General features: G+C 35.8%; 1 protein-coding gene across 3 annotated transcripts in view; it reads left to right on the forward strand.

Annotated features, from left to right (window-relative positions):
• Positions 1 to 27,386, forward strand: part of LPGAT1 (lysophosphatidylglycerol acyltransferase 1) — a 115,654-nt gene that overhangs the window by 72,831 nt on the left and 15,437 nt on the right. For all 3 annotated transcript variants that reach the window (XM_045049186.1, XM_023247836.2, XM_003999322.5), the window contains 3 exons: positions 3,553 to 3,648; positions 5,541 to 5,814; positions 9,523 to 9,649. In XM_045049186.1, the coding sequence (XP_044905121.1) occupies positions 3,553 to 3,648; positions 5,541 to 5,814; positions 9,523 to 9,649 (497 nt within the window). The remainder of the gene's footprint in view (positions 1 to 3,552; positions 3,649 to 5,540; positions 5,815 to 9,522; positions 9,650 to 27,386) is intronic.

Below are 27,386 nucleotides of genomic sequence, written 5' to 3' on the forward strand. Positions count from 1 at the left end.
GTGGTCAGTATAAATACGCCTAACTTTAGTGCTCTAACCCCAGTTTGGCCTGGATGATAACTGTATTAACTAGAATATTAGATAACCTGAAATTCACCAATTGTGTGAACAAAAGAAAATTTGGTTTGTTTCCTTTTATAAAAAGATTTCTGTTAGTTTGTCTTAGGTTCATTTTTCTGTCCAGATTATGATCTGATATTAGTGAGTAGATATTAGTACAATCTTGAGGAATTTTTTTTTATCTTCTTTCATAAAGGGTAATAGAGAAATATAAAGCTGGAAGCATTATAATCTCTCCCTCCTGCACCTATCAAGTATAAGGCAATATTAATTTTCATTTACCAGTGAGAATGTTTGTTTGACTTATTGAATATTCCATGGGTATATTCAAAGAAAGAAGGCTAATGCTAAATTTTAAAAAATATTTGTTTAATTGTGATGTGAGTGTAAACAGCTTTTAGAATTCAGGAATCTTCTTGTAACACCCATTAGTGTTACTCAGAGGGCGTCCTGTTGGCATTTTGGTAGGACTGTTGTGTTGTGTTCTGAACTGTCCTGGCTATTGCTGGATGTTTTCCATACCTGGCTACTACCCACTAAGTGCCGGTAGCATGTGCTAGTCAATGTGACAGCCAAAATTGGCCTTAGAAATTTCTGAAAGGGAGAAACATTGACTTTACTATAATTTCAGAAGGATATAAAGAACGAGTCCTTCATGTAAGCCTCTCTAGATCTTTTGATATGTAGAAAATCTGTGCTTCCAGATAAAGAATAATTGATATGGGCCAATTTTGTTTCTTGAAGATACCTAAGAAATTTCTCAGTGACAGGCCTATGAAACGTTGACAAGAGTTGCTTCAGGCAGCTGGTATTTACTGAGCTTCTTTTGAGGAATATGAAACAAAGGATTAATTGTATTTTCTAAATGTGCTGGTACCTTTTAAATAAGTATCTGTGACTTGAGACTGTTCTTTTATGGCAATTGATGATAAAACTAAAAACTTTTTTTATTTGTCAAGAGAACTTTATTAGACATGTAATAAACATTTACTGACTTGTAACATTTCCCCTAAAATAAGTTAGGACTTGGGGCACCCGGGTGGCTCAGTTGGTTGGGAGTCTGACTCTTGATTTCGGCTCAGGTCATGATCTCACGGTTAGTGAGTTCAAGCCCTGCGTCAGGCTCTGCGCTGATGCTGCGGAACCTGCTTGGGATTCTCTCTCTGCCCCTCCCCCACTTGTGTGTGCATGCACTCTCTCTCTCTCAAATAAATAAACTTTAAAAAATAAATAAAATAAGTTAGGACAGAATTATCCATACAAATCTTAGAAGATAGCTTGGCTATCTTATTGAACTGATTTGTTTTAGGTGACCTTCTAACTGAAGAGGCAAATCCACTGTAAGTACAAGGTTAAGTTATATACATTAAATACATTAAAGCTAGAACAAGTAAAGCTCGTTCCTTTAGTGTTGGTATTTTAAACCCAGAAATTCATAAATTGCCACTAAACTTCATACTGTGTATAAAGCTCAAGTATTTTATAGGTTGAAGTCACTTGCTTTCTGTTTTGTTCCTTGGGGCACTTTTCAGCAGATTCCATTTAGTTCAGATTTCAGTTTATTTAAACAAGTAGTCATCATTACAAAACAAGACTGAAAAGTGAGATGTTGGTGATCATTTTATTCTGTATTAGTTGACTTGGGGAATCAATACTTCACTGGGCATGTATCTTTATTTTGTAAAGTGATTTAACATAGTAATGTGAATGAAGTATGAGTTGTGTAATTGACCTATTTAGTGATGCTGAAAAATTATGCTGGAAGCTTTAATGTTACATTCTTTGTCAGCTTTTTTAGTGTTTTTGTAAAAGCAGCAATGGTATTGATGCTTATTTTTTTCCTAATATTTAAGTTCATATAATTTGGTGTTTAGAGGTGAAGTTTACGTATGTTATTCCCATAGAAACCAAAGTAGAGCTCTGTTGCACTCTTGATTGAGGTTGTAGCTTTTAATTAATTCCTTTAAGGATTATAACCAGGAATGCTATTTCCTCAGCAGGGAAGAACAATTAACCAGTTTATTAATTAGACCCCTGTTTATAGTTACTTATAATTTTGAAATTTGTTTGAAATAAAGTCTTACGCTCTTAATATGAATATTAATTCTTATCGGCAAGGGATACTATTTCTGTGTTTAAGAACTGAGGTGCTGTAAATTTTTTTAATTTATTCATTTATTTTAAGAGAGAGAGAGAGAGAGAAAGCGAGTGAGCATGGGGAAGGGGCAGAGAGAGAGAGAATCCCAAGCAGGCTCCACTGTGTGGAACCCCACACAGGGCTTGAGCCCACGAACTACAAGGTCTTGACCTGTGCCGAAAACAAGATTAGGATGTTCAAATGACTGAGCCACCCAGGGGCCCCAGTTCTGTAAATATGTTTTTGCTGGGGAAGAGGATAGCCTTGCATAAAGTAACAAATATTCTTCTTAATGTAATAGAATGTTAAATCATTCTATTAAATGAAATTTTAAATGTTCGTGTATTTTGGACATTTTTGTACTTTTATAAAATTTTGTAATTTTACATTTATATGTAAAATACATTTATATATTTATAATTTATAACTTTTAATATTTTAGCTATTAAAGCCCCATTTTATTTTATTTTATTTTATTATTTTTTTAATATGAAATTTATTGTCAAATTGGTTTCCATACTAAAGTCCCATTTTATAAAGCTTTAGTGCTTATTAAACTTACTGCCCTCATTTGGTAACATTAGCTATTTTATTGTTTCCAAATAATTTTACAAGTTCTGTAAGAATTACCAGAGACTTTGCTTAGGGAGAACAAATTTGGAATGGTTAAGTCCAAATTTAAGAAGTTAATTCAGGAATTCCTGGGTGGCTCAGTTGAGTGTCCGACTCTTGATTTCAGCTCAGGTCATGATCCCAGGGTCATGGGAGCCCTGTGTGTCCTGCTCCACACTGAGTGTGGAGCCTGCTTAAGATTCTCTCTCTCCCTCCGCCCCCTTCCCCGCTCACTCTCTCTCTCTCTAAAAGAAAAGAAAACGGGCGCCTGGGTGGCTCAGTCAGTTGGACGACTGTCTTCAGCTTTGGTCATGATCTCATGGTCTGTGGGTTTGAGCTCCGCGTTGGGCTCTGTGCTGACAGCTCAGAGCCTAAAGCCTGCTTCAGATTCTGTGTCTCCCTCTCTCTCTTCTCCTCCCCTGCTTGTGTTCTGTCTATCAAAAATAAATAAATAAATAAATAAAATAATAATAATAATAATAATAATAATAATAATAATAGAAAAGAAAAAAATTTATTTGTTGCACAATGACATACTTGGGATTTCAGGACTTGGAATCAATACCAGTAATTGTTCATAGAGACTTTGTGCTTTAATTGTAGAAATAAACACTAGATTTAAGATATTTAGGTTAATTAAGAGTGTGCTTGGATAATTATATTTAAAAATTAGAGACCTGGCTAGACTATAGCAGGTTGCTTCTGTTTAACGTATAATTATTTCTTGCTTTTATATATTTTAGGTTGTTGCTCAAATGATGTGGTTGATGGACCATATTTTTAAGTATACAAACTTTGGAATTGTTTCTCTGATTCATGGAGACTTCTTTATAAGACAGGTAAGTAATGAGTATTCTTTTTTAACAGTGATAGCCTGATTAAACTGACAATTTATTATAAACATGGGCATAACAAGACCAATTATAATAGATAGAGCCAGTTACACTATCTTAGGGAGCTCTTCCTCCGAATCTTTGTTCTCTGAAACATTTATTTCAATCTGAATTTGAGTATGCTCAAGCAGCGAAATGGTGACATTGCAAATACTTTAATCTCTATCCTCCTCCTCCTATATAAACAGTGCAATGCTTAGTAACGATTTATCAAGCACCCGCCACATTCCCAGCTCTTCTGCTTCTTAGCCATGTGAATCAGGCAAGTTATTTAAATTTCCAGTTTCCTCATTTTTCAGATGAAAATAATAGGTACTCCCCTCATTGGGTGGGTGTGGGGGTTAAATTAAGTATACACTCAGAACAGTGCCTGCCCCCTTAGTTGTCATTTTCATCACAATTACCCCTATCATCATCTGTATTTTCACTATTATTTTTATTTATAAGTCATTGTTCTATGATATAGAAGGTATCTAAATTACCAGTAGGTAGGTAGGGTAGGTAGATAGATAGATAGATAGATAGATAGATAGATAGATAGATAGATATATTTTGGTGACTCGTAGTAGGAAAAGTGAATCCATCAGCTTTTTATGAATACGGAAAATATTTATTTATTTATGTTTTTGAATCCAGAAAAACTGTAGAGTAGAAGATGATATTTGGCACAAATGTAAAGAATGAATATGGGTTTGTTAGAGAAAGGTAGATTGAGAGTGGGTCTGAAGCATTAGGGATAGTTCACTGTATGAGAAAGAATCCTACCTTCTTATCCAGTCAGCACTACATGATAGTATCTCCCTGTATGCTAAGGATCACACGCTTTATTTTCTCAAAAACTGAAATACGATATGCAGGAGTTTTTATGTATGGTAATGCTTCACTGTTCTGGTATTTATATATTTAGCAGCTTCAGCCTTGCACATAATAATTACTTAATGAATAACTGATGAATCTGATTAAGCCTCATATGAGAACCACAAATTCTGGAAACCTTCTGGAAACCACAAAGCTGGAAGTATGTAGAAAAACTTCTAAGCTCTGTGAATGTAGGTGTGAGAAAACACATATACTTTACTCCAGACAATTTTATGTACAGAACATTTTTGTTTTTCATATGCTGTGCAATTATCTGGTTTCTTCTGGAAACACTCTTGGTGCTTCTGAGCAGAGAGATGAATAAAAGCACACGCTGGAGCCTTTCTGCAATTTCCCCTCCTACCTCTGTCTTCCTCACTCTTCACCCATCAGCCACACTGGCCTTGGAACTGTTCTTTGAACATGCAGAGCTCCTTCCCATCTCAGGGCCTTTGTCCTGTTTGCTCTTGTCACCTAGAAGACTCTGCCTCTCCTCTCCACTTGACTGGGACCCTCACATCTCTAGCTCCTCACTCCAGTTTCGCCTCCTTGGGGCTGCTGACCCTGACCTTGTCGACCTTCTCTATCGTCTTACTCTTTTGATTCCTAACACATCAACAACTGAGTTTACACTTTGTAGTTCTCTGTCGTTTCCATTTGAGTCAGTTCCGTGAGGGTCTCTCATTACCTCTCTATCTCCAGTGTGTGGGACAGTACAGTGCCTGCTGAGCAGTAGGGGCTCTGTAAATAGTCACTGATCTGATGAATGAGTGAACTCTCAGGAGCAAGTAGAGCAGTGTTTTTCTTTTGGAGTGCTAATGTAATATAAGCGCTAATCACTTGATTTTACCACTGTGGTCAGAAGGGGAGGGAGGAGGGGGGACATCACTATACTTTAGAAACTGTTGTTTCTATTTAATTTTATGGCATCTTAATTTCCAATGTGTATCTACTTATTCTATATGTATCTGCCTTCATAGGGAAAATCACATCGTGACCAGCAGCTTCTTCTTCTCAAAAAGCACCTAGAAAATAACTATAGGAGCAGAGATCGAAAATGGATTGTTTTGTTTCCAGAAGGGGGCTTCCTCAGGAAGAGGCGAGAAACAAGTCAAGCATTTGCCAAGAAAAATAACTTGCCATTTCTTACACATGTCACCCTGCCAAGGATCGGGGCAACAAACATTATTTTGAGTGCACTTGTAGCACGACAGGAAAATGGAAGTCCATCAGAAGGAGATGCTAAAGAATTAGGTATGATGGTTTTTAGCATTTTTTTCTTTTGTTGGAACTCAGGGATTATCTGGAGTTCCAGAAGATAACATTATTGTTCTTTTTTATAATTTTTATCAAATAGAAATAATACTCAAGGAGAAGATGAAAATTTAATGTTTTAATGTTTCTATTTACAGAGTTCATGCTGATAATCATTTATTCACATAACCCAGAAATGCATAAAGTCAAAGGTGTCTTTCCTTACACTGCTTACCCATGCTCCTAGTCATTCCCACTTCTGCAGTAAACATTCATATAAATATCTTTACATATTTGTGAAAGTCTGTAGTATAGATTCCTAGAATGGAATTGCTAGGGCAAAGGTACAGGAATAGAAATGACTGATTTGAAAACCTAATGATAGATATGCAAATGGAAATAGTAATAATGTATATTTCATTCATTTATCAAATGTAGAATGTTTTGAGGGTTTGTTTTTAAGAGTATGAACTTAATGCAGTTTCACAATGTTTATGAAGAGCCTTCAAATGACTCCCATCATTCCACTACAAATAATACTTATCAAAAGGAAATAATCTGAAATACCGGCAAAAGGGTTTATCCCAGCATTATTTTTATATATTTATTTTTAATTTTTAATTTTTTCTCAGCATTATTTTTAATAGCAAAAAATTGGAAATAGAGGGGAGAACAGAGAAGTAACATCAAATATCCATCCAACACAATATAACCACACGGCCATTACAAATGATGTATACAGAGGGGTTTTATGGCTTTGGAAAAGGCTCATGCTGTATCATGTTAATGGAGTGCGAGGGACATACAACTCTAGTGAAACTGTTATGAGCTCAAATGTGTCAAATGTAGGAGATGAGCTCAAGGAGAGATTCCAGATGTTATCAGTGATTGCTTCTCAGAGCTATAACTTTATGGATGATTTTCCCCCATTTCTTAATACTTTTCTGAAATTAAAAAAAAAATTTAAGGTTTATTTATTTTTGAGAGAGAGACAGAGAGAGCAGGGGAGGGGCAGAGAGAGAGTGGGACAGAGGATCTGAAGCTGGTTCCGTGCTGATGGTGGAGAGTCCAACTCAGGAACCCTGAGATCATGATCTGAGCCGAAGTCTGACGCTCACCCGACCAAGCCACCCAGGCACCCCCTGAATTTTTTTTTATAATGAGTATGTATTACTTTTATGGCCAGGAAAATGCAAACCACGCTCAAAGATGCAACTGTCTTGGAGATAGCCTGGTGCATTGTGAAGGTTTGCAGAAGGTATTTGTGCCAGTAACACGAAGACTGTTTTGAACAAGTTTATCTGAGATACTGTGAAATTTGGTGACAAATGATAAATTTAAAAACTGAAAGAAACTCACCAGGCCTATTTCCTCAGTAGTGTTTTACTATTTAAAAAATATATTCTTCAAAATAAAATAAAAATAGAAATGATTGACCCTCAGAAATATGTGTTTTTAAATGAGGGTTAGGACCAGACATAGAGATAATGCCTGTAAGATTGCACTGAGTTTTCCATTCATGTGTTTTTTTAAGCAGCTGCTTGGCAGTCAGCTCTCTTAATCTTTCATCATCTATTAAAAAGACAAATTGAAATAATCTTTTAATAGAAAAGGAAAGTTCAGAATAGCTTCAGACAGCCACTGTGGCAATGTCAGCCAAGCCAAGGCTTGAAGGCAAAGGTCTTCCAAATAGAATTAGTTGCACTAATAAAGACTGCTGTTTTGCAATAGTTTTCTCCAGTCAATAATACCCTGTGGTGTCTAGATCTCAAAGGTAGGGGCAATTGTCATATTGATCACACAATAGTGAAGAAATTTTTTTTTCTTTTGGAGAGAAACAATTTCTTTTTATAACCAAAGCAAAGTAGTTTATAATTTATCTTACCTTAGTTAAAATTTTTATTCTAATGTTTAGGAAAAATAAGAAATTCTAGAAAGTTATATACCCTAAAACTAGTTTTACTTGTATTTTACCATTTTCTTCTCTATGTTTTGGTATTTTGTGTCTTATTTTCTTTAGTATTCATATTCGCTGTTTAGTATTTTGTTCCATATAAACACAAAACAGGCCTTTGTATCTATTTTAATATGTGATCCATACACATATCAAAATTAAGTTGTGTCTGATTAAGGGTTAGTATTTTTTTGTTTATTGTGTGATTTAATATATATTAAACTGAACTCTGATGATTTTCCCAACCATTTTGTTATAAAACTTTTTAAGCATCCATAAAAGCTGAATGTTGTAGTTAATATCCACTAGCTGAGTGCTTGCTTCGGCAGCACATATACCACTAGCTGGCCAAATAGATTCTATAATTAACATTTTGCTATATTTACTTTATCCTGTCTTTTTCTACCTTTCTATCCATCCATTAGTCCATCTTCTTTTTTTTAATGCACTCAAAGTAAGTTACAGACATCAGTATATACTTTACTCCTAATCATTTCAGCATGTACATCATTGGTAACTTGTTAAAATGTGTTTCCTTACATAAATACTCTGTTCCTTTACCAATAGGTTACTTAAACATTATTGTTATTTTACCTAATTTTTGTTTAAACCCTTTTTTTGATAGTTTATTTTTTGAAAAAGAGGGAGGGAGAGCATGAGCACAGAAGGGGCAGAAAAGAAAGGGAGAGAGAGAATCCCAATCAGGCCCCATGCTCAGAGTGGAGCCCAACGTGGGCCTTGATCTCATGACCATGAGATTATAACCTGACCTGAAATCAAAAATTGGATTCTCAACCAGCTGAGCCACCCAGGCGCCCTTTCTTTTCTTTCTTTTCTTTTTTTTAAACCTATTTTTATGGGTATTTTTCCCCTTCAGAATATTATCAAAAAAATTTTTTTGACTCAAAGGTCAGCTTTTAGCTATTTGATATACACAAGTAAAATATCATTAATTTTTAACGCACGTTTAGTCTTATGTTTAAGTTTTATTTTTTTAGAGATCTCTTAAATACTTCAAACAAAGGACAGACTATCACACAAGTCTGGCTATCTGTACTCTCTGGGAAGATTCATCTCTCAATTCTTGCTCTAACTCCATGCTGGGAATAAAAGCAGCATGCAGAGGACCAAAGTGAACAGAACTTTCTTACTGCCTCTCACAATAGCAGTTACCTGTTGTACCTACCAAAGGGTGGACAGCTTTATTGCTTTATTTGTATAGAACTCCTGCTAAAATGGGAGGAGTTTGTGTTAAATAAAAACAGCAACTGACAATCGTGTGACACTAAAATGCTTAATTTAGGACTGATTTATTAATTTTTTTTTACTTTTTTTTTTTTTTTTTTTTTTTTTTTTACTTTTGTGGTGTGGTACCTTAGCTTCTGACTTTTTGATAGGCCAGTTCTTATGACTAATAAAATATAAATTAGATTTTGGTAGTAAGTAATTGTATTGAATGCTTGAATGGTGCATGTCCAATAAATAATAGTGCTCTGTTATTTGTTAATTTGTTTGAGATTCAGCCATTTTATAATATATTAGGAAATGCTTGGTTTCATCCTAAATGAAGATGATACACTAAATGATACATCCTTATATCATATAAAACAGTAATACTAACCAAAGTTCATCTGTTTTCTTAAAGCAAAAGATACATCAGTATGCTTTATTTATACTATATTATTTGCTGTAAATAATGTAAAAATTGATCCAATTTTAAGTGTTTTTTTTTTTTTTTTTTGCTTTGTCCTCAGAGAGCAAGTCAAAAGGCCTCCAGTGGATAATAGATACAACTATAGCTTATCCCAAAGCTGAACCCATAGATATTCAAACCTGGATCCTTGGATACAGGAAACCAACAGTCACACATGTACATTACAGGTAAGAGTTTTGTGTTAGTACTCAGCATATATCCAACTTAAAGTATTATCTAAAGCGGTGTTTTAAAATTAAATTTTTAATCAATAGTGAAAATAGTTGGCTCAAAATCATTCTTATGCTGAATTTTTAATATGAAAATATCATTTGAAGTAGTTATTTTCACTGAGTGATAAAAGTCTCTCAAAATGGTATTCTAGAGGCACTATGATTACTTGATGGCCTGACACTCTGAGCAAAGGTGATTAAGGGCAAACATCAAACATAAATATATACTCATTTGGGCAAAGTGGATTTGTATGAATAGAAATGAAATTTGTTTTTAAGTCATTAAATCACATAAGATTTTCCAAATGATTAAATTGAGAATTTAGCTGAAACTTATACTTTAAAATTTTTAGTATTTTAATATTTAACATTTTAACATGTTCATTTGCATAAACAAATGAACATTTGTTGAATATTTATTCATTTATTGAATATTGAATATTGAATATTGAATATTGCAGCTTCTTGAGATTTTTAAAAGTAGATTGCTTTTTAAAAAAGAGTATCATGTCTCTCTCTGTCCCAAAAATAAATAAAAAACGTTGAAAAAAAATAAAAAAAAAAAAAAAAATAAAAAAGAGTATCATGTAAATGTGTGTAGGTATTTATATCAAAGCATGTTGCTGATGAGGCTTGGATAGATTTGACCGCTTTATAAGCCATTTATCTTTACTGAATTTCCTGGCCAAAGATCTCACTCACCCCATGGCAGCTAAGTTACAAACTGAGCAGTTGGTCCACTGAAAGATCACAATTGCCACAAAAGCCCTCAATTCAAGCGGAAAACTACTCAAATTACATACTCACTGCAAGTAGATAGGTACATGTTTTCATATATATAAACCATCATAGTTTTACACATAGAAGTACAAATTTGGAATAATTTGAAACTAAAATTTTAAAACTTAAAAATGTTACAATTTGCGTTTTTGGTGTGTAAGAGAGGACTATAAAATTACAGTTGAGTCCACTGTGTGACTTACGTTGCCAAATTATGAAGTTCGTGTGTAAGATAAGAAGTAATTCTTGAGAACTGTACTGACTACATTTCACATGTGTTGTCCATCTTACTTACGGAGCACTTACTATATATAAGGCAGTGTGCCAGGCCCTGAAAGAATTTCTCCAGGAACGGTTTTATTTTCATATAGAAAAGGCTTATCTAGCCTTCAATAAACTTTTAAATTGTAATCTATAAATGAAGCTCAATTCTGATGCCCAAGCAAAAATACATGACTGTTGGGTGTATGTTCTGGACATGTGTAGATTATATTTGAATCAGATATATGTAGATCTTCTTAGCACATCATATCCAAAAGGAACTGAGACAAGGAAGAAAACATTAATTACAGAGGCATTCTATTATAGTTCACCCTGCTTCCTTTTTTAACCAATAAGTAGAGAACAATTTTATTTTATGGATTAAAAAATGAATGGAATAATAAGAGATCTTAGAAATTCAAGAAATGTCAATTTTTAGCAAAATTATTTTACCAGAAGTAAGTGCAAGGTCCTTAAATTCACTTGAAGCAGGAGTTCTTAACTGTGGGTCTCATGGATGAACTTCAGAACTTTTCTTTTTTGCCTTCAAAATCAGATGTTGTTTTAATTTTTTGTATTTATTTATTTTGAGAGAGAGATCAAGTGAGGGGGGAGGGGCAGAGAGAGGGGGAGAGAGAGAATTCCAAGCAGCCTCCACACTGTCAGCACAGCCTGACGCAGGGCTCAAACTTGAACTGTGAGTTCATGACCTAAGCTGAAACCAAAAGTCGGACACCCAACCGATTGAGTCACCCAGGCGCCCTAGATGTTGTTTTAATTAAAAAAAATTTTTTGAGTATACTTGACAGACATACAGTGTTACGTTAGCTTCCGGTATATACCATGGTGATCCAGCTTCTCTCTACATTATCCTCACCACAAGTGCAGCTACCATCTGACCTCAGAGAATTTTGAATTTTTCAACTCCTTCTCTATACAAAATGTTCTAGATGTGTGCAGTTTTCTGCAGAAAAGCTTCACAGATTTCAGTCTAGTCTCAATATAGATTAAGGGTTTAAAAAAAGATTAATGACCCCTGATTTAGAGATCAAAACCAAATAGTAAATAGAAGAGGTGGGATGGTTAGTTTGATACAGAAAAATACTTCTGTTGATAAAAGTGAAGCTTCTCAGAAGTATATTTGACTATAGAAATTTTATTACCAACATAGAAATAATAAAGAAAATTCTAAAATATTAGATTAGCAGAGATGAAATCATGATACAGAACCATATCCTGAAATAGTAATTACAATACACATCATGCCCAGTTATTTATTTATACACACACACACACACACACACACACACACACACACCCCCTAGGAGTCTCGTGACAGGTAAAAAGACATACTGTTGGGTTGTTGTTTTTTTTTTTTATGTTTATTTATATTTGAGAGAGAGAGAGACCGTATGCGAGCTGGGGAGGGGCAGAGAGAAATGGAGACAAAATCTGGAGCAGGCTTTGAGCTATCCACACATGACCACACTGTCAGCACAGAGCCAGACATGGGGCTAAAACTCACGAACTGTGAGATCATGACCTGAGCCAAAGTCAGATGCTTAACCAACTGAGCCACCCAGACACCCTGAGAGATACACTGTTCTTTACAGAAATTTAATAAAAAAAATTTATTGTCTAACCAGTGTTAGGAAAAGGGAAGGACTTAAGTTCAGATGGGAAAGAGAGGGGAAGTGAAAGGGGCAAGAGTGAGGTGTCTTGGCATCAGGATAGTTTTGAGATTTGCAAGAAGCTTGTGAGAAGGGATGTGGGCCATGTCTGTGGCAGCTGCCAGGGACAAATCTCTATCACCCACGGGTTGACTAGGTCTCCGCCTGTATTGTTCGAGGCCATCTGGACACCCTGGGAGATAGGGAAAGAAAGATTGGTTTTTTGTTTTGGTTGGGGTTTTGGGGGGGGAGTTGTCCCTCCCGCCTCCAGTTTTATCAATTCTAAAATAAACTGTTTATTGTTTATCATGGAGTTTTCCTGGCGGGAATAACACCATAGAAATTAAAATAAATTTAAACAAACATGGTACTCCTTACTCATTTTTTTTTTCCTGTTCTCAGAAAGATTGGTTTTTGTTCCAACACTCCAGTTGTTTGGTTATATTTTAAAAGTTTTAAACAAGGATGAGATGTTTCCAGTTAGAATAAGAGACTTAAAATGCGACATTGGAAATCACGTATATACAAATGTGAATAATGTAAATAACTGAGGTTAAATCTTTCTCTTTTACTGTGGGGTGGTTGGCAAGAAAAACTAAACAGCGCTGACTACTTAAAGCAGGGAACAGGTGCCTAGAGAGATGGAAAAGGTGCTCAGGAAACTGTATAGGCAGATTTTAAAATTATTAGTGAATGTACTTTTTCCCTGAAATTTAGCATAATTTTTCCAGAACTTTTCTATTAAGCCATATGTACAAGCCAATTTTGTTTCGTATCATTTAGAAAGTATTTATTTTCTTCCTAGCTCCAGCTGACTTTTTCTTTTAATAAAGCACCACATCAGTCTTAGAGAATTTAATTGAAATGATTACTTGAGATTATGGTGTAGCTGGGCAAGTTGGTACCGTTGCTAGTTTTTTTCAGTGTGATCTAGGGTATACATGTGAGAGTCCAAAATAATTATTCCATTCTGCTCAGCATTTATCAGATGCCACTTAGAGTATTGAGTGTATTTTAATTGCTCTATTTTAAAAGAAATAATACGGCTGGTAGAAAGTTATGAAAATACCTAATACTGTATATATAAATCCTACAACACGACTACCACTTAAAAGACCATTTTAGATCAAATCAAAGCAAATTTGGAGTTAGTAATAATTAAATGAAACATAATTCCAAGAGAAACTACCAGTTGAAAATATAAATAGGTTAAGGAAAACTTTAACCATCAGTAACCACTAAGTCTGTAATAAGTTTCTGTATTTATGAAGTACTTTTACCACATTTTAGGTATATTTCATGGAGGACAGCAACTGTCCTTTCCCGTGTAATACATCTGTGCCTCTGGGTGACTGGGGTAGTCTTAGAACACTGTAACATTCCTGACCATCAGAATTTACTTGTCATCATTGATTGTCATCACTTATTTAACATTAATCAGTAGTTGGGCCACTTTTTATTTCTTTGATACATTTCTTTTCTTGGAAATTATTATCAAGGCTGCCAGGTAAATTCTGCTGCCTCTTCTATACCTCATTGGAATACACAGGTGTAGGGAAATTTCTGAGCAAAAAAAGGCATTTTGGGGGTCTCATGGCTGGTTCAGTCAGAGGGGCACTTGACTCCATCTCAGGGTCATGAGTTTGAGCCCCACGTTGATTTAGAGATTACTTAAGTAAATAAAACTTTTTTTTTTAACATTTATTTATTTTTGAGACAGAAAGAGACAGAGCATGAGCAGGGGAGGGGCAGAGAGAGAGGGAGACACAGAATCTGAAACAGGCTCCAGGCTCTGAGCGGTCAGCACAGAGCCCGACACGGGGCTTGAACTCACTGACCGCGAGATCATGACCTGAGCCGAAGTCGGCCGCTTAACCGACTGAGCCACCCAGGCACCCCAAAATTTTTTTTAAAAGGCATTTATGATTCCAGTCATAATGTATTAGTAAAACCAAATACTTAGAAAACATTTAGTCTTTATTTAAATAAGAAAAAACTATCTAGATTACCAGAATGTATGGCAGAACATTCTTCTAGGTTTTAAGTTTCTGTATTGATGCTTAGGAAAAAGCATAAGAGTGCAATAGCTTATTTTAAATGTTCTGAAATAAACTATTTTTTTCCCAAGAGCAGTTTTCTACATTGTCCATTCACTTCTTCTTGGGTTTATATGTAAACTTTTAGGATTTCTGGAAGAGACAAACCCTAAACATGTATGTTACTATATGTTATAAAATACTTTCCTAAAATACCACATAAATGAGAAAGTAAAAATTTGTGACATGGTTATATGTTAGAGCCCATCTTACAAATAGTGTTGTTATCTGTCAAAAGTCAAACTTTTAAGGCAAATGTTTGGAGCTAATTCCTTAGAAAATTTGCAGTAAGTGGTAACTAATTACCCAGACCATTTTGCTAATTAAACCCAATGCACACGTAGCTCCTCAGGCAAACCATCGTAGGACCTTACTGGCTAGAGGTTGCCCCAGCTTCAGTGACTGCATTGTTTAAGCACCAAATGATATACTGATTAAAAAGTTTTTTAAAAACCATAAAGCACCTTACAAATGCAAAGTGCCATTATTAAGGTATGTAACGTGTATGGATTATTGTCAAATCCAGTGTTAGTAAATTAGTGTTCCTTCCCCATCTAAGCCACTTATTATTTTAAGAGAAAAGAGGTCCTTTCTTATTCCTTACTTTCCAATATTATGTATTATTTAACCAGGGGAATATTTTTTATTAGTATGCATACAACCACATTATTGATCATTTTCAAAGCTAATGCTTGTTTTAAAAAAAGGAACTAAGGCTTAATTATGAGAAACATTTGAGGGAACATTTTTTCCTCCCACTTTCCCTTTTATGTTATTACTGTCACACTGGAAGACAGCTTATTCCTATTAAAGAAGTAATTGGCACAGTGTGCTGCCGTTAAGAACTTAATAGGCAAATTAAACATGATTAGATTTTAACTACAGGGATAGAATGTTTATAAGGATAAAAGCAAAAATAATCTATATCCTTAATATAAATGTCTTCACTCCAAAAATAAGACATTGAGTTAGAGAAAATGATCCTCTTGTGCAGAAGTAGTTTATATTTTTATTTTAAAAATTTTAAAAGGTGTTGCTTTCACGTCTTATTTGATTGGAATTTTGGTTACTTTGGAGAAGACATCCAATTAAGGACTTTGAGCAGGAACTTACTTTCGGTTTTGGAGGGAGGGAATTCATTCAGAAAATGATTATTTGACTAATTAATATTTTTTAAGAAAATATGTTCACTAGGGGTGCCTGGCTGGTTCAGTCAGTAGAGCCTGCAACTCTTGATCTCAGGGTTGTGAGTTCAAGCTCCACACTGTGTGTAAAGATTACTTAAAAACAAAATCTTGCCATTATTTCCCTTTCCAGTTCCATACCCCTTCTTTCCCACTATCAAAGCCACTACCGTAATTTGTGTGTAACCTTCCTGTCCTAATGTTATTACACAGAGACATTTATAACATATAATGTTCTGTATGTTATTAAAAATGTATACAATCATATGTAGTTTATCATTTTACAACATGTATTTTTTCCACTCTGTATTATTTCCTAGATCTTTTGTTTTTACACTTTTGGTTCCCTTTCATTTATTTGAACTGTTAACACGCTATTCTGTTCCCATGATATGATTGTCACACGTCATCTATTCATTCTCCTACTGTTGGATACTTGCTTCTTCAGTATTTTTGCTACTATAATAAACAATGTTGAATGAACATTTTTATACCTCTTTCACTAAGCATGTACTTGTGAGAGTTAAAGTAGGGTGTGTCTCCGCCCAGCGGTAGAAGTGCCAGATCATAGGGTATGCACATTTTAACTTTATTGGGTAGAGTCAAATAGCTCTCAAAGTGGTGACATCAGATTACAATCTCATTAGCAGTATAGAGATCACCTCTTCCAGTATATATGTCAAAGTCATCACCTTTAACTTTTTCAAATGTGATACACTTGAAATATTATATATTATTTAGCCCTCAGGTTTCATACGTATGAGGTAAGTGTTATAATCCTGCAATCTGACAGTACAGTCCACTGCCATGAAACAAAGATTAGGGTGAAGCTAGCATCTTTATCTAAGCATTCAATCGCTATTAGAAATCTTACTGGTTTGCTCATGGCTGTCTGTCTTTCACATCTAGAACTGAATCCCCGTGAGAGCAGATACTTCATCTGTCTTGTTTCACAAGTCCCAGGGCAATGCTGGCATACAGTGGAAATGCAATACTTATGAATGTACGAAGGCTAAAGTTTATGCTGTCTAGACATGCACTGTCCAGTTATAGCAGCCACTAGCCACATGTGACTGTTGAGCCCCTAAAATGTGGCTAGTCTGATTTGAGATGTTTTTTAAGTGTAAAATACACACTGAATTTCAACAACTAGGAGGAAAAAGAATCTGAAATATCTCATTAATGATTTTTGTTGATGACATGTTGAAATGATAATATTTTAGATTGGGAGGGTTAAAGGAGTACATTTCTCTAATGCTGTTAGATGCCTTCTGTTATGTACTTTGTAAAACATTAAAATTATTTTCAGAAATAAAAGTTTGCAACTATGGGAAATATTTCACAGAGGGAAGATGCTGTTCCAGCATGCTCCCATAAAATTCCCTTTTTATATTTCCCTTTAATATTTGTTTTTATGTATGTTTTTAATGTAGCTGTGGCTGTAATAGGCATAAAAGTTATTTGTATGCTACTTTTTCCCATAGAGCATTTTAATGAACATTGTACCCATACTTCCTATGTACTAGGTGTTAAGATTATAAATTTTGTAAGTATTTTAAAATATTGTTATGAAGTCTTTACATTTTTAGTGCCTTTCCAAAATCCTACATAGTATATACATTTAATGACCCATTTCCCTATTAGTCATAGACTTGTCAGATTTTATTCTTGACTTTTAATAATGCCATGCTGAATATATTAGTACTTACATATAGCTCCCTCCACCCCATGTTTTAGATTCCTTTTATAGTAGATATTTTTAACCTGTTATTTCTGATGTTAGCTTGGAGAGTATTATTAAAGTTACGTCTGAATGGGGAAAGTGATTGTCAGAGAGATGAGGGAAAAGTGTATGAGAAAAATTACCGACATATAAAAACAGTATATTATTTTGGTAATTTTATGCATAAACCTAATATATTTGTGATTCTGGTTTTCCTTTCTGTTTTTTTCCTTACTTCCTAAAACAACAAAATTTAAAAATCACAAGTTTTTATAAGTTTTAGAGTCTATAATTTCAGAAATAGTTTTTCTCTCTAAAACTTTTCTTATGGAAAATATCAAACCTATAAATTCAGCCCAGGTACCTATCCTACTCTTATGGGGAATGTTGTTTTCCCTATGCTATTTCCCAGAACCCGCTGGAATATTTTGAAGCAAGTCTCAAATATCCTATCATTTCATTTGTAAATATTTCATTACATATTCTCTAAAATATAAGAGTTCTTTTGTAAAAAAACATTACATAGTATCATACCTAAAAGTGTTAATAACAGTTCCTTAATACCATCAGATATCTAGACAATTGTCAATTTTTCTGAATTATCTCATAAGTGATTATTTATTTATTTATTTATTTTAACATTTATTTATTTTTGAGACAGAGAGAGACAGAGCATGAACAGGGGAGGGTCAGAGAGAGAGGGAGACACAGAATCGGAAACAGGCTCCGGGCTCTGAGCTGTCAGCACAGAGCCCGACACGGGGCTCGAACTCACAGACTGTGAGATCATGACCCGAGCTGAAGTCGGATGCTCAACCGTCTGAGCCACCCAGGCGCCCCTCATAAGTGATTTTTTAAAAACAGTTTGGATTCAATTAGATTATAATTGGTCAATATATCTCTTATGTTTCTTTTTATTTACTGATTCCCCCTCTCCTTCTTTTTTCTTGTCCTTGTAGTTTATTTTTGAGGGTACCAGATTATTTGCCCTGCAGGCTGGCTACAAGTTTTATTTTGCTGATTGTATCCTGTGTATTTCTCTGTCCCTTCTGTTTCCTGTTAATTGGGGGGTAGGGACTAAAACTTCATCAGATTGAAGTTTGCATTTGCTTGATAAGAAATGCTTCATAAATAGTGATACTTACTTCCATCAGGATGCATAAAATGTCTGGTTGTCAGAAATGATTTTTGAATGCTTTTATTAGCTAAAAAACTTCAAAACAAATACATCCAATGCTTTCAGGAAAAAATGATACTTCCTCATTCCATCCCTTTAACCCCGTGATGTTAGGAACTTCATTTTAGAATTGGGGCCTCTTCTGGCATGTAACACATAACAAGTATCAATTTTGCCTAAAATACCCTCCTAGTGATCTTATATGACGGTTCATAGCCTTATATTATTTCGTGAACCATTAAAAAGGGTTTTTCCCTGTGTCTCAAACTATAAAGGTGTTGGAAATGTTCTAAACTTAATTGAGCAATGAACTATATATCATCCACTGGGATGACTGGTAGTTGTTTTAGTCAGGGTTTCTTCAGGGAAATAGAACCAAGAGGATATACAGAGTGATCTGTAAGATGAGGTTCAATTTAGGAATTGGCTTTCATGATTGTGGAGGCAGAGCAGTCCCATAATCTGTTGTCTGCAAGCTGAAGAACCACCAAAGCAAGTGGAAAATTCTGTCTGAGTCCCGAGGTCTGCGAAAGGGAGGGCAGGAGAGGCTGATGGTGTAAGTACCTATTTGAGTCTGAAAGCCCAAGAAGCAGGACCACTAATGTCTCTAGGTCGGGAAAAGACAGCTGAGCTCAAGCAGAGAGAGCAGACTCACCCTTCTTCCACTTTGTTCTATTCAGACCTTCAACGGATTGTGTGATGCCCATCTGCATTGATGGGGGCATCAATCAAATCTTCTTTACTAAATCTACTGATTCAAATGTTAATCTCTTCTAGACACACCCAGAAATAATGTTTACCAGCTATCTGGGCATTCCTTATCCTGGTCAAGTTGACATGTAAAGTTAACCATCACAAAAGTCTACATAGAAAACCCAAGAGACTGAGTTGACCATCTATTTATAGAGTTCAGTAATCTTCATATAAAATCACTACAGAAAAATCATTGGTATCCCTTATCTTGGCAATAAATAGGAAATACAATTTTTTAAAAACATACTCTTCCCAGAGGCAAAACTATAAAGTACCTAGCAATAAAACTTAACGAAAAAATATATAATGTTTATTTTTCATGAAGAGAAAATATAAAACTTCATTGAAGAACATAAAAGACCTGAATAAATGGAAAGAGAGACTGTGCTCATAGAGGGGAAGACTCAAAATTACAAAGATGTCAGTTCTCCCAAATTAATCAATAAATTTAACACAATTACAGTTACAAGAGGGTTTTTCTGGAAACTTGACAAGATTGTTCTAAAGTTCATTTGAGAGAGCAGAGATAACGGAACATAGCTAAGGTAGTTTGAAGACGAAAGAAACAGAGGAATACTTCCTACCAGATGTCAGGGTTTAATGTAATTATGAGGGCAGGGCCAGGTCAATGGAAAGATTTAAAAATCCAGACTTATTTTGGAACTTCTATATGATTTAGTAAGTATCACTTATCAGAGGAACATGAACAGACTATTCAACAAATGAAGTGGTTTGAGACCATTGGTTTTATATCACATATAGTGACCTACCATAGAGTTGCTATTCAACTGTGGACAGACAATGCCTCTGGTGGGGAGGGATCTTTCTTCTCATTATAGTATTTGAAGTTTTTTTTTACAATGTGAATGTATTAATTCTTCAATTTAAAACCTAATCAAAAAAAGAAATTGCCTGTAGCATTTAGGATTTTGGTCTAATAGTTCTTTGCATAATTTCAACAAAACGCATTTTCATCAGGTAGTTATAAGTATTTAATAAGTTCACATGTAAAATAAATATCATTTGGGGCACTTGGGTGGCTCAGTCAGTTAAGCATCCGACTTCGGCTCAGGTCATGATCTCACAGTTTGTGAGTTTGAGCCCTGCTTTGGCTTTTGTGTCTCTTTTTCTGTGTTTCCCCCGCTCACACTCTGTCTCTCCCTCTCTCTCTCAAAAATAAACATTTAAATAAGTTAAAATATATATATATATATATATATATATATATATAATTTAATAGATGCTAAATAGCTTTTACCCCTTTAAATCCTGCATATTGAAATACTCAAATTGTGTAGTCTAGATTTTCATATTCTAGTGCTTTATCTGTAATTTAAAAGTGAACTTTAAGAGGCTTAAATTTCTATAATATATTTTTTGTGTAAAAGTTGGAAGAAAGTAGGATAAAATTAATATGGTGAAAATCAGTCATTTAACATAATGGGGACCAAATTCCAGGTCACCTTTTCCCAGTAACTGTAAGTCTAAAGTAGTTCACGCCTAAGTGGTACACACTTAGGTACTAATGATGCACCCTTAGAGGTTTACCACCCTCTGCCCCAGCCCCCAAATTACCCATCTGGGAGTGAGGTGATAAGAGTGCCTCTTGAGCTAAAATTAGGCTTTCTTTTTTCCTAGCAGAAGGAAATAGCGTCTTGTCTTTAGTTTTTCTTTCTTTTTTTTTTTTTTTTTTTTTTACATTTTTTCTTAATGTTTATTTATATTTGACAGAGAGACAGAGTGCGATCTGGGGAGGGGCAGAAAGAGGGGGAGACACAGAATCTGAAGCAGGCTCTAGGCTTCAGGCTCCACAGAGCCTGACGCGGGGCTCCAACTCACACACTGTGAGATCATAACCTGAGATGAAGTCAGACGCTTAACCAACTAAGCCGCCCAGGCGCCCCTGTCTTTACTTTTTTTTTTTATGCTAGGGTTTTCTCTATCCTTGCTTAGAATTATTGTTCATTTCACCCCTACTTCTGCTGTGTCTAATAATTCTCTTCTTCTTCCTGTCTGCTTTTCTTCTCACCTCTTGTTTTCTGCTGCTTTGTCTCTGTATCCTAGCCTCTCCCTGGGAAAGCACGCACATTTTTGTCTTCAGTCACTGTTCAGAACTTCTAGTTGGAAAATGGAAAGTTACACATTAAATTCAATCTTCCAAGTTTTTAGTTCTGCTTGGCTGTTTTTATTAATGTTCACCACCCACAAGTTCATTCTTTTCTGTACCCACAGGTTTCCCTCCCCCCTTTCCTTTAAGAAAAGAAAACAGTTTGGCAGCATTTAGGATGCCGGAGGCATTGGTCTTAATTGAATTTTGACTGAATTGTGGGTTGAATTCTGTATTTCTGTAATGAAGTTGAAATTTGAAAGAGGTGAACCATCATTTCAAGTGAGATAAAATCTTCATCCTCTACTTAGAAGATAGACTTAATTTCTTCGCAAATATTTATAAAAAGTTATACACGGAAGAAATTTTGTACCGTTGACATAGTCGAGATAAAAAACCAAAACCTATAAATCTAACTTACTAAGTTATTTTCAGTACGTGAATCTGGACATAATGTGATTTGGAGAACTAGGATGAGCTTTGGAAATGAAGAGCCCTCTCCCCACCTCCCTAGCCCGGTGGAGTTCGCCCTCTCCTTGTCACTTTTTGGTCTCTTCAGGATCAAGCACACTGGTATTCAGAAACTATTTTTGTTTTCTAACAGTTAATTTAGTGTTGTTAGAAATATTATATTCCCAAAATAAAAAAAATTCTTAGCATTTAATTTTTGATTGAATAATGGTTAAGCATAACTCTCACTGAAGATCACTATCTTTTAGTTACTTGAAGTCAGTTGAATCTGAGAAGTGGCAGGGCTAGCTAGGTCTTTTTGTCTAACCACTCATTTAATGCAGGATCACACACACACACACACACACACACACACACACACACACACACAAGCACACACACACACACACACACACAGTGACAAATTGCTTAAATATAGACTTCTCCAGGATCCTGTTTTTAGCTCTCTTTTGTCTGTGGAGGTTGAGTTCATAGTAGAGTAAATAGAAACAGCCCCTCTAGAGTCTTACTGCTAGTTCTCAGCCCTTCTACCAAGTTCCAGACCCTCATTTCACTCTCCCTACTGGGATAACAAGTTGTTGTTTCTGCAAGCCTGGTATTTCTAACACTGAACTCACTTTCCTTCACACAAACTTGTTTCTCCTGGATGTCTAAGTGGGATTTATGCTGATATCATTCTGCCTTCACCCAGAATGAAAATTTCGAATTTCTTTGACCCTTCTAGTTTTTAATCCTGCATCTCAAATTCAGCTACCAATTCCTATGAAGGAAACCTCTGCGATGTTTCTATTTTTTTTTTTTTTCAACGTTTATTTATTTTTGGGACAGAGAGAGACAGAGCATGAACGGGGGAGGGGCAGAGAGAGAGGGAGACACAGAATCGGAAACAGGCTCCAGGCTCTGAGCCATCAGCCCAGAGCCCGACGCGGGGCTCGAACTCACGGACCGCGAGATCGTGACCTGGCTGAAGTCGGATGCTTAACCGACTGCGCCACCCAGGCGCCCCTATTTTTTTTTTTTAATCTAAATACCACAGACTAGTTCAAGCCTCATTACCTTTTACTTGGAGTGTATTTTCTTATTAAATATTCCCTTTATTGATATTGGTTCCATCTTAAGTCTGTTTTACTTATTTTACTACTATATTCCTCTTCCTACAGCATGATACCTTCTTTTTCCTTTTTCCTTTTTATTTGTGTTTTGTTATAAACATTAGTGGGACAATTGGCATGATTTGAATGAAGTTTGTAGATTTTAGATTAGATAATAACATTGTATCAGTGTTAATCTCCTGATTTTGATCATTCCATTATGGTTATGTAAGAGACTGCCCTTATATTTAGAAAATACACATGGAAGTATTTAGGGGACACTAATTTACTCTCTAAAGTTGAAAATTCATATGTATATGTGTCAGAAAGATATATATAGAGAGAAAGAATGTTAACATAAAGCAAATGTGGGAAATACTGATATTTGGGGAATCTGAATGAAGCATATATGTGAATTCTTTGTACTATTTTTACAAATTTTTTTGTGAAATTATTTCAAGATTAAAAGTTTTAAAAAGTCAGGGCACCTGGGTGGTTCAGTCGGTTAAGGATCCAACTCTTGGTTTCGGCTCAGGTCATGATCTCACGGTTTATGAGACTGAGCCCTGCATTGGGCTCTGTGCTGACAGCGTGGAGCCTGCGTGGGATTCTCTCTCTCTCTCTCTCTCTCTCTCTCTCTCTCTCTCTCTCTCTCCCTCTCTCCCTCCCTCCCCTCTTTATTTCAAAATAAATAAGCTTAAAAAAAAGTTTTAAAAAGTCATTAGAGAGACAGAGAGAATTCTCTGTGCCTTCCCCTCAATTTTTCTGTGAACCTTAAACTGCTCTTAAAAAAATAGCCTTAACAGTAAATTTTTAAGTTATTAGACTCATGGAAAGTGTAATAGTGTGATTCTCTTAAGCAAATATACCAGTGTCATGTTTTGCTTACTTGATAGTTCAGTTCACTCAGCAAGCATTTATTAAGCATCTTACTGTGTCTCAAAAGATACAACGTGAATAAAGATATAAATAAATTTGAGTTCTAAACAATGCCACCTCATTGTTTATACCCTCACGTGGCATGTTGGTTTGCTATAGTTTTGATTATTACAAGGAGCAGGGCTCAATTTTTCCTGACTATGAAAGGAAGCAGTGGCCCATGTGCTATTTGCCTTCTCTCCTTCTACGTAAAGTTAAAGTCACTTGAAATTCTCTCCTATATGGCCCTACATTTGCTGCCCTAGAGCCTTGGTTTATCCATGTATTAAAGTGGGTACAAGTTTATATCTGAGTTACTGAATTCTGTTTTCAGATAACTGAGGGTTTTTTTTTTTTTAACGTTGCTAGTGGATTCAGGGGGAAGCTATAAATATTACATTTTAGCATGTTGAGGGTGAAGGCTTGAGCAGCTTACCTCAGGACAGTGGCTCAAAGCAAAACTTCTGGAACTTGAATGCTGGGAGATACTCTATGTTCAATTTGGCAGTTGCCTGTTCTTGTCCATAAATCTGCTTTTGGTGACAAGCAGTTTCTGCATTTCTGAGTTATTCTTATCACACCCGTCCTGGTGGGTGTCACTTAACTACACCCGTGGTACTGATGGCTGTCTACACATGGCACCTCATAAGTTTTATAGTGGCAGATTACTTTCATTTTAAGTCAGTTCAGCAAGCTCGAGTTCCCACAAAGGATTGGGCACTGATTTACGCACCAGGTATGCAACGATGAGGACAGCACAGTCTACTAGAGGCCACAGACACGTGAGAAAATACGTAGAACGTAAACTAATAAGCGTAGTTACAAGGGACAGAGTTGGCACTGAGAAGGAATTATTAACTGTGTAGGAGAAGAGGAGGAAGAAGCTGAAGGGGAAGAGGACAAAGGGGAAGAGAGCCAAATTCTTCTTCCATAGTAGGAAGTCAGTGAATAAATTTGAAGTTGGATAATCTAGAAATAATGGTAGCAGCATGTTTATAAGCAAGATGGAGGCAAATGGCAAAAGAAAATTGAAAAGGGCTGTATCTGAGAAACAGGTATCTCAGTAGGGAAAAAATAGGCCTATTATTTTTCATGTGAGCCTTGTAGTACTCTGACTCTTGAAAACTATATGCATATTGTTACTTTGTTAACAACTAAAAGAAAAATTTTAAATCCTCATTACTTTTTTAGGCCAACTGAAGTGAGGCCATTGCCACGTATCCTATGCTATAAGTAGACAACACACCCCCTTCCTTTAAAGTCACACAGAAGTTCTTTAAATTCCTTATACAACATTGACCATATTCTGGCAGTAGAGTATTTGTTTACTTTTCCCTCTGCTAGATTATTAGGTTTTTGAAAGCAGGAACTGTGCATCTCAAAATCTTCCTCAGTGTTTATTAGCTCCCTTACTTGGAGTTGGCATAACTGAATCGAGGATTTAGCCATGTTGTTTGTTAGCTAGCTCCCACTTTGGATTCATGGTACCATGAAAATTCAAATGTTCTAACAAATATATAGAGGTGCCAGCTGCTAAGCATTATTTATATCTTTTTTTGCAAGTGTAATTTATCTAGTGCTCTTAAATCTGATTCAATGGATTTTGGTAGAATACTCTATTTAAGAGCACGTTCTGGGGGCGCTTGGGTGGCTTGGTTGGTTAAGCATCGCACTCTTGGTTTCAGCTCAGGTCATGATCTCACGGGTTTGTGAGTTCGAGCCCCACATTGGGCTCAGCACTGGGCATGGAGCCTGCTTGGGATTCTGTTTCTCCCCCTCTGCCCTCTGCCCCAATCGTGTGCTCATTCTTTCCCTCAAAATAAATAAATAAACTTTTTTTTTAAGAGCACATTCTGGATTACTGATGATTAGAATTTTTGTTTCTTGAAAATTAGGAGCTAGTTTCTAATTTGGATAGCTACTGGTATTGGAAAGATTTATTTCTGTTATTTCTTTCTTTCTTTATTTCCCACAAGAACTCCTTTTATTTGATTCCAAGAGGACTGGTATTGAGTGCATTTGATACTTTGCCATATTAGGGGATTAGTTGTTTTAATATTTTAATCCCACGGTGATCAAACAGAGTAATAAAAGTAGATTGCTCTTGAGGGAGCATTTGGTCTGCCCTTCTGGCTGTCTCCTCAGGCCTAGAGAATGTCCAAGCTGTTCTAGGCAGATGGTAGGGAAGGTTTTCTGTTAAAACCCAGCCCCATTTCCACACTCACCCCCACTTAAAGCAATATATACTTCACCAGCGTCACCAAGTTCTTTCAAGAGTCCAGTTGGTAAATCCAAACTCCTCTGTTTAATTCAGCCATATTTTTAGTCACTTTTCTCCTTATAAGGTGGGGTTTTTAAAATTTTTTTAAATGTTTATTTTTTGAGAGAGAGACAGAAAGGGCACATGAGCAGGGGAAGAGCAGAGACAGGGAGACAGAGGATCCGAAGCAGGCTCCACACTGATAGCAGAGAGCCCGACGTGGAGCTTGAACTCACAAACTGTGAGATCATGACCTGAGCTGAAGTGGGATGCTTAACCAACTGAGCCACCCAGGTGCCCCTAAAGATGTTTTAAATACTATTTCAAGATGTTCTTTAGCCCTATGGCTCTTGGTAAGTTTTCCTTAGGTTGATTTGGCCTGATTTTATATTTACAGAAATAGTATATTTTTATAAGTCAAAAAGTAATGCAAATAATTCCCCAAACCATTTGGCTGCTATTCAGTGTGGTAGAAGTGAGTAGTTTAAAGAGTGTTCCTTATATTGCAAAACTGTGTTAAGATAGTATTAAATTATCTAAAAGTAAAAAGTCAGTAATTTGTAATGCCATTTAGTTAAAAAATAAAACCCAGTTTTTAAATTTAAGTTTTTAATTTTAAAACATTCCTGGAGTTTCTGGATGAAATTAACCAACTTTCCTAAAATTCCAAATATTCAAGGGTATCTAATTTGGAGGAAACAAATGATTACATTTCCCTGAACGGTTAAATTCCCCGCGTGGCCCTGGGCACACCTTCCTTGTACCTGGAACTGTGCCGGCTGGAGTTGTGAGGCTTTCTTTTGCCTGGACTCCGCCCCATACATACATAGCTCAGGGCTCATCCAGAGACTTGAAGTTGTGACTCCCAGCTCTAAATTTTAAGCCTCCCCGTGTGGCACTAACTGGGAATTTCCCTCAGGTAAAAAGCTGGAAGAAATGGAAAACTCACCCAGTGCCGTTCCTGCCTTGCCCGTGTTGACTCTCCTCCAATATCTGCCTGTCTTTAGTCACTCTCCAGTGCGCTCTACTAATTACTTTTGGTGTTCTGTCCAGAATGTATAACTGGTACCTGTGAACTCCTCGGCCATTATAAGAGGCAGAACTCATCTCTTGTCTCATTTTAGTGGATATTACAAGTCACAGGGAGAGTTAGAGCTAACTCTCAGATTTTAAGAGGTGAAAGTATAGATTTTGCTCTTGA

The sequence above is a fragment of the Felis catus genome, chromosome F1, assembly GCF_018350175.1.
Source record: "Felis catus isolate Fca126 chromosome F1, F.catus_Fca126_mat1.0, whole genome shotgun sequence".
Taxonomy (NCBI): domain Eukaryota; kingdom Metazoa; phylum Chordata; class Mammalia; order Carnivora; family Felidae; genus Felis; species Felis catus.